At 30.5% G+C, this 8,676-nt stretch overlaps 2 protein-coding genes across 6 annotated transcripts; one reads left to right on the plus strand and one right to left on the minus strand.

Annotated features, from left to right (window-relative positions):
• Positions 1–208: 208 nt before the first annotated feature.
• On the minus strand, positions 209–2,919 carry LOC114935307 (beta-keto L-gulonate decarboxylase-like). 2 transcript variants are annotated; one of them, XM_029308110.2, is made up of 9 exons: positions 2,635–2,919; positions 2,372–2,513; positions 2,179–2,277; positions 1,938–2,122; positions 1,586–1,694; positions 1,448–1,513; positions 1,285–1,341; positions 687–898; positions 209–589 (listed from the first exon to the last, which is right to left on the minus strand). In XM_029308110.2, exons 2-9 carry the CDS (start codon positions 2,448–2,450, stop codon positions 443–445), a joined length of 954 nt encoding a protein of 317 aa, XP_029163943.2. In that variant the 5' UTR covers positions 2,451–2,513; positions 2,635–2,919; the 3' UTR covers positions 209–442. The 2 variants fall into 2 exon arrangements, with proteins under 2 accessions (XP_029163943.2, XP_029163942.2); XM_029308109.2 differs by having other exon boundaries at positions 1,448–1,694.
• Positions 2,920–3,873: 954 nt separating this feature from the next.
• On the plus strand, positions 3,874–6,391 carry LOC114935242 (lysozyme c-1-like). 4 transcript variants are annotated; one of them, XM_029307995.2, is made up of 2 exons: positions 3,874–3,982; positions 5,007–6,391. In XM_029307995.2, the coding sequence occupies exon 2, from the start codon at positions 5,033–5,035 to the stop codon at positions 5,513–5,515; it is 483 nt and encodes a 160-aa protein (XP_029163828.1). In that variant the 5' UTR covers positions 3,874–3,982; positions 5,007–5,032; the 3' UTR covers positions 5,516–6,391. The 4 variants fall into 4 exon arrangements, with proteins under 4 accessions (XP_029163828.1, XP_029163827.1, XP_029163829.1 ...); XM_029307994.2 differs by having other exon boundaries at positions 5,032–6,391; XM_029307996.2 differs by lacking the exon at positions 3,874–3,982 and adding an exon at positions 4,491–4,766.
• The last annotated feature ends 2,285 nt before the right edge of the window (positions 6,392–8,676 follow it).

Below are 8,676 nucleotides of genomic sequence, written 5' to 3' on the forward strand. Positions count from 1 at the left end.
ATAAAAATAAATTTATAATTATTATTAATTGGAACATTAATAGTATTTTAATATATAAAGTACATTATCAATTTGTATTACCAATCTCTGTATTGTATTAATTAAATAATAGAATTTCGTTGCAATTACAGTAATCTCTTTTCATTGAAATAAGGATAAATTGTTAATAAATTGTCAAAAAATGTTTTGAAAACATTAAAGCAAATAAGTTCATTATTATTGTAACACTTTATACATATATATTTTTTATTATTATGTTATCAAATTATTAACTATAATCATTTAATTATTATATATAGCATTTAATAGAATGCGCTCTTCAGAAAAATTGAATGTAGACAATTGTATAAAAAGATTAGAAATTTAAATGTAAAATTTATCATTAAAACTTTTAAATAATAAAATTTTGCTGATATTAACCAAAATAATGCAAGTTTGAAAATTATATAAGCGGTTCATCAATACGAATCAATGTGCGTGCCATACGAAAGTATCCTAAATATTCTATGTTTTCGTCTTCGTTTGGGGTAAATGACTCCCCCACACCATTACGATGGTTTAAACATTGAATAATTTTACTAGTAAATCTCTGGAAATAAAAAGTTTATGTATATAAAATTGTATAAAGTTCATGTATAAAATTATATAATGTATTAAGTTTAAAGCTTATTAAAAATTGATGTTACTATTGGTGGACATTCTGGTGAACTCTTAAATTCTCCAATAGTGCTACTGCTAAATGTGGTAATTATTGCCTCAGGAAACTGTGCAATACAAAAAGGAGATTTGTAGTCTGATAAATCAGGATTAGTAGAAGAGCTTATCGGAGGCTCCCAAGAATTTCTATAAGGATGGTGTTTCCAAAATCCATTTTTCGGTACATATACGCCACCTAAAACTATGAAAATAAACACATACAATTTATCTATTTAGAATGTTAAGTTTATGTTTAATTATATTGTTTAGATTAATGTTAAATTATTTTATATACATTTTTTATATTTTTTATTTTAATGAGGAAATATACAAAAGTGTTATACTTTAATTTTAAAAATAAGTTTTAAAAAATATATATATTTAAAATAAAAGATATTGGTTTTGAACACTGAAAGCGCAACATTATTTACTTTAAAAATAATTATATATATATATATATATATATATATATATATATGTATTTTTTCATTTTTAACTTTTCTACAGTATATCCAATACTCGTTAAAGAGGATGAATATTTCTATTACTTTTTGAATAAATATATTACATGTACATGTTGTTTCTTACCGACTAATGTTTCCGGATATGCTTTTGTGAGTATATTTTGCATAGCATCTATAAATCCTGTTAAACGGTACCAATGAGAAATTAATCTTTTTAATGTCAAAATAATATCATTTGACGGTAAAATAATGTAATTAAATATTAAAATGTTATGCGTTTGGTATACCTGAAAAAAAAGGAGTCGAATTCTTTTCCTTAGCACGTACTTCTAGAACATCCTTGCCTGCGGAACCTTTGGATAGAAAGAAAGTTCCTATTATACGGCACTCAATATGTTCATCGTTAGTTAATTCTTCCACATTACATTTATCTTTATTCACAGTTATGATGCGACTTTTATTTATGATATCCCATTGGTGTAAGTTCTTTACTCCCTTATTGTTTATTTGAGGAAATGATGCGTTCATAACAAGCTGCACAACAATAGAAAGTACAGTAAAAGATAAAATAATAAAACTATAGATAGTTAAAACAAAAACGAAAATTAAAATAAATAATTAATAAAATTTATATTAAAAGTAATATAATAATAAATTAATATAATAAAGTAAAATAAATAATAAAGTAATATAATAATTAACATGAAGAAGCTTTATAATATATATATATATATATATTTTATATTTTGTTTTGTATGAGTGGACAAAGATATGTACTGGGTATAAATCTTCCTTCTTTTCAGGATCTAAATAAAGACTAGAACCAAAAATGAAAACTTTATCAAAGTCAATATCGATACAATGTAATATTTCTTGGATGTTATATCCTTTGTCCTTTATTGGATTTGGACGTAAGTATGACACACCACCAACTTCCAATAATGCCGGTTTGCAAGAGAATCCTGAAAATAGTGACGTTTTCACAGGAAAAAATTAAAATGGTTAACAGATCTTTTACCTGGGGCGGCGAGATTGAATGGTTCCTTAGTCAGATCAGGACAAGATACCCATTGGACGTTAACATTGTCAAAATTTTGTTGCAAGCCTATCTCTAAAACTATTATTATATGTATATTATATGCTTTAAATATTATATATGATTGTAGTTTAGAATAAAATTAGGAATATATATACATGCATTATAAATTTACCATTTTGGATATTGTTTCGATCAATTTTCGGTAACTTTTCCTTTCTAACATTATATGGTAAATCATAATTATTCGCCATAATGCACAATATGTACAAATCACGTAATTATTAAAGAGTTGCCTTTACACGCAAATCGAAAATCTGCAAATTGTTATATATGTTAATATTATAAATGTTGTAAAATAATATAAATGTTGAGATTTTAATGTATTTATAAAATAAATTTATTCAAATAAATACAGATAAAAAAAAATCGACTTGCCTTTAATACAATTCTGTGAACAGGAGAGAACTTGCGAGAACAAATATCGTTTTATCGGAGCATGCACGTTTATAGCAAAAGGAAAGAAACTATATGAATTTATTAAACTTCTAACTTAAATTATATTCAAATGAAGAAGAAATAATAAATCAAAATTAAAATTTATATCTATACTAAACAAAACAGAATATCTAAATTATATCCTTTATCAAGAGCTTTTACTTATTTCTACCATCCACATGCTCACGTTGTCGGCACCAGAAAGAGATTCGGCGATTAGGGTTTAGCATACCCCCAAAATTTATTACTGCCATCTGATGTCTGAATTTTCTGGCTATATATTTAATCGCGCGTAGTACAAATCAGTATTGGCCAAATAAGCTATCTGATACATGATAGATTCGATATAATATACACAATATTTGCTCACAAATTATATGTATTCATTAACATTAAATCAAAATTAAAATCTATATCTATACTAAACATGTTGCGAAAAGATGTTAGCTCAATATCGTTATAATTAAAAGCTCTAAATAATATAATATTATGACATTCAACATTAACCGAACTATTGCAAGTTTGGAAATTGTCCTACCGGTTCATCAATACGAAATAATGTGTCACACAAAAATATCCTAAGTATTCTATGCAATGGTTGCATTTTCATCTTGGAAAAATACTGTTTTCTATCATTGCGATGGTTTAAATATTAAATAATTACTAGAAATAAAGTTCATGTATAAAATTGTATAAGTTTATGTATAACATATTATTTAAGGATTGATCTTATTAATAATAAATAAACTCTCCAGTCGTGATGATACTGTTTCAAATAACTTTACGATACAAAGATAACATTTTTTAAAATTAGAGGTAGAATCAGTGACAAAGCTTATCAGAGGCTCCCAAGAATATCTGTAAAGATTGTGTATCCAATTTCGGTACAAACACGTTATCTAAAACTATAAAAATAAATAAATACAATTTAGGTTAAACTTCATTTAGAAATAATCGTCGCAAGAAAACAAAAAGAATAATTGATGTTGTATTTAATAGGAAAATAAGCGAACTTATCAAACTTTCGAGTAGCATTAGAAAAAACAGAAGGAAAGCAAATAACTAGAAACAGTACATAATGATAATTTGTAATATATGATCCATTTGATAATACAGATAGTAATGAAATATTACTTCTCGGAACAATGATGCGACTTTTTCCTTATATAGTACGTTGCACCATGAAAACTGTGAACGATAGCTTGAAAAGCGCAGTTATGAAACATCAATTGTTACTGTAACATCTGTGAAAGTATTGTTGCAAATGTGTTATCGCGCAAATGTTATTGTAAGTGATATCTTATAAAGCTTTCGCGAATGGCATTTAAGGAAAGACGAATAATAAACAGTAGAACTACACGCTAATAGATAATGACAATTTATGATATACGGAAAAGTGAGGTGCTGAAAGAAGCATAAAACTCCGGATAGGTTCTTATTGATGAGCTCCTGTACATAGGCAAAATTGTTGACTTGTCAGAAGGATTTTTTTTTCTTTAGTAATTGGTGTTACGACACTTCCGCGTTGCTTGATAATTACTGGTTCAGTGATGGCTGAAAATGTTTTCTCAAAGGTTCTACAAACTGTTACAAAATAGTCTTTTTTTAATTATAATACTATTGATAAAAAATTCTTTTTTCCTGAAAAGAATTTAATTGAGATGCAGTAACAAATGGAGATAAAATTTATAACTCATATAGATATCTTTGCAATTGTTCGTTATTTTGATCATTAATCATTATTATTAATCGCAAATCTAAGCGTAAAGCAGGAAAGACAGGCTCCCTCCGGCCTTTATTACGACGTTGGTAGATAATAACGTATCGCTCAAGCTCAAGGTCGCCCGCAATCGTTCGCAACAGACGGCGCATTTATAGAGACTAATTTCCGCGCGAATTCTCAATGCGATTGTCAGTTCAATACTTGCAGCGTTACGTTCTTCAAAATACGCTAGATCATCAACTTTGTCCAACGACGAGACACGTGAGATTAAATCGAGATTAAATCGACAAAAAGCGTTCCAAATAGCCACTTGGACGGACCTGATTGTGTAGTGTTACCGGAATTATTTGTAAGTCCACGACAAACTCGGGAATTATATAAAATGTCGCATCAGATAGCGAAGAATATCTTCCGGAGCGAAAATTTCTGTCCGGAGGCTCGCGTAATATCAAGTTGAAGTCTCTAAGTTTGTTAAAGAGTAACAATAAGCAATAAAGGAACAGTTCCATTTTGTAAATTCAAGCAATTGTTGGATTGATCATTAGAGAGATTCTAAAAGATGCTGTTTGTACTAATCGCTACGACGCAGCATTGGCTGCGAATAATTGTTGCAGGATGAGAGAATTGTGGATGATCATGGGCATTTTGGCGGTCGCGGTTGTTTGTTCGCCTGTGGAGGGGAAGATATACACAAATTGTGAGGTGGTGAAAGAGCTGCAACGAGCTAACATCAATAGGAGCTTCTTCGCGAATTGGATCTGCCTGATGCGAAGCGAAAGTGGGATGAATTCGACGCTAATGACTGGTCCAAAGACAGCATCCAGCTTTTCCTTTGGTATCCTCCAGATCAACAGCTTAAAGTGGTGCACGAGGGGACGTAAAGGTGGCAAATGTAACAAACGTTGCGAGGACTTTCTTAATGATGAGATACAAGACGACATCACGTGCGGGATAAAGATCTTCAATCAGGATGGATTTAAAGCATGGGGTGGATGGTCGAAGAAGTGCAAAAATAACCAGAACAATCTGCCGAACATCGCAAATTGCAAACGAAGAAGAAGAATGGCGGATCCAATCGAAGTCCAACAGATTCCTTGAAGATTTTCTGGAAGAATTTTGGATACACAAAGCTTGATTTTACTTTAATTAGGAAATTATGCATAAAATGATTAGTTAAAGTTTATACGTGTAAATGCGATTTCAATATTAATTTCCCTCAATCGAGTTTTGATCTCGTCAGCCGTAGCACGTCTTCTGCATTGCATTGCGCGAACGAAACGTATGATGCTTTATAAATATATATCTAATCCGATTGGATCTGTGCCAGTTATGACGTAAAAGTTCACGTGGTCGTACTTGCATGCAATTTGGCAGTCGGCGAAATACAAAATAGTTTCGAAATTTTGGTTACTAGAATCACAAAACCAGACGTGACGAGATTTTCCCGATGTCTTCCGGATTTTATCTCTTTTTATATACGACATTTTGGAGACTCATCTCGCAAATTCGCGCGTCATAATATTCAAAAATAAAAGAGATGAACTTTGGAAAACATCAACTATATTTGCCTTTATATTTGAACAAATAGGCCTTTAAGAATCTTTCTGCAGGAAAGACTATCTCACTATAACAAATAATTTTGTGGTCATAAAAATACTTTAAAGCTGAATAATATAAATGTTAGATTAAATCTTAAATGATAGCGTAATACAAAGTATCTGAAAAATATTAAAAGAGTGCGGAGACATTTAAAAGAAAAAGCATGCATAATTTTTACATATTTTTAGAATACTTTGTGTAAATATTTTTTATACATTTTTGTCTTTATATATTTTTTTTGAAAATTTATTTAATAAATTTTGATATCTCATATACAATATTACTTGTATTAATAACATTTGTAATATTTAAGAAATATTATATAAAGTTAATTATGTTTCAACATATAATAAAATAAGTGACAGTTATCATTGATTGATTGTGTATGTTCATTATCCTGTAAATTGTTATGAAAGATAATTTGCTACACAAAGTATTATAAGTCAAATGGATCATTAAAAATTAACTTAAAAATATTAAAATAATACTTAATTTTTGCAAAAAAGCCGTTTGTTTGTTATGTAAATTTGCAGCACAATTGAGCAAATATGAAATTCATTCTGATAATTCTGATATCAACTTTACACATCAGAATTCTCAAATGATTAATTAATTCAACAATTGTATCAACAAACAAATTCTACGAAAATACAATTGGAATATTGTCATAATATCTACTTATAGATTTAAGTTTCGGAGAAGTGGTATCAAGGCTACGAAATATGAAGATTGATGAATAATTCTTAATATATTTACATAATGAGTGTTATGCGTTTCTTTATTTGACGTTCTCTTCTCCAAATTTAATATCAAGGTCAGTGACAGATTTTAATTTCTCAACTAGTCGTGTAAAATCGATGTGTTACAGGTCCGTAATGTTCAATACTTTATTATACCTTATATATTTACATTAATAAAAATACTTTTATTTAGAAAATAGTAAAACAAATAAAATGATAATGAAACAAATAATTTTAACAAACAATAATTTTGATAAAAGCAATTTAATGAAAATTATGATAAAATAATAATTTGACTAAAAGAAGCGTCAAAATGCATGTAATAAAATGCATCGGTTAAGCAATAATATTATTATGAGGTATTGCGAGGAAAATTGCGATTATCATTGAAAGAGAATAAATTTTCTTTACTTGGAATCCCTCTCTCTCTCTGCGTTTCTCTTTCCGTCTTGAAAATCGATCGAATCAGCTATCTAGATTCGTACTTATGATGCATTAGGAAGCGCGAAATGGCGAGCACGTGATTAATTGCATAACGGAGCGTTTGCTCCAAAGTGAAAGATCCCGAGCTGATCATCCATTGCCTGAGACCCTCCGCGGAATTTCAATGAGATCGGATTATTTTATTCGAGCCGGGAATAATTTGTCGCGAATAATCGTATCGATGCTTTCTCGACGCGCTATTTTTCTGCGAAAATTTTAACGAAGGCACGAATTTACGGGGGTCGACCCGAGTCTTTAGGCCGGATCGCTTGCAATGTTCGCTAACGGAACTTACTCGGTGTACTTGGCTCGAGCTATGCGAAGATGCACGTAAGCGCATTTTATCGTAGCCCGCGGCTGGAGTGCATGCACCTTTCACTAGCGGAAGTGAGCACAGCTGAGAGGCAGACGCGTGAGAGCGACCCAGGTCATCACTCGTTCGCAGTGTTTGCTGTTATCTGAATAAAATTATATAGATGATCATCTAGATAAAATTTTCACATCATCTTATCTTTATATAGATAATAAAAAGATGTTTTGTAAAAAAAGCGTTATTTTTACTAAATTATCTAGAATAACGTTCAGATAATTTGCTTTAGAGCACATAAAAATATTTAAGTAGTAGAACTTACAATTAGTGATCAAAGCTTATAAAAGAAGTAAGCGAGAAAAACTTATAAATAAAAGTATGAATAAATTAAAAATAATATTACCTGGAAATTATCTCTAGACGATTCGCCATATAATTTTATCTTTTATAAATTTAAAACAAAATCGATAAATTTACATATTTTCATCTCAGCTGATCGTCGCCGATTCAACCTTTTCGCAGCTTGTTCCAACGAAACGACAGAAGAATAATATAATTGTACCGTACAATATACGTTTCATGTTCTTAATTTTCTCGACTTCAAAGAGATCTGTCGTCCTCCGTCTTCTTCACAGCGACACAATCGATGAAATTAGCCATTATTATCATTGTATCGGCAGTGATCATCGATCGACGTTGATCATCTCTTTCCTTCGCGGAAAAATATTCATCAGCAATTGAGGAAGATGGCTCCTCGCTCTTTTACGAACAAATACATGATCTCTGGTATCATCGCGCGGCGATTAATCATGTCATGTCAGCAAGATGTGTGAAGTAAACGAACAACGTGCGAAGACGCGTTGCGCTTTCTCAGCGATTTATGATTGCGCAATTTTGCGAGGATAGATTCGATGTACGCGCAATGTACAAAAACACCACGAACACATTGTAACGAGTCTCCCAGCGGTTTCGGTCTTCGTCGATCGGTGTCTCTTTGCGAAAGAAAGGCAGTTAATAGCGAATAATGAAAAAAAAAAAAAAAACATTTACCATCGCCGATTTATACTATAGGGGAATAAAATTATACGGGAAGTAAATCTATAAACTCTCTTGTACGAAGCCGCCGT

Source organism: Nylanderia fulva, unplaced genomic scaffold (assembly GCF_048542155.1).
Source record: "Nylanderia fulva isolate GAGA-0341 unplaced genomic scaffold, ASM4854215v1 Scaffold12, whole genome shotgun sequence".
Classification (NCBI taxonomy): domain Eukaryota; kingdom Metazoa; phylum Arthropoda; class Insecta; order Hymenoptera; family Formicidae; genus Nylanderia; species Nylanderia fulva.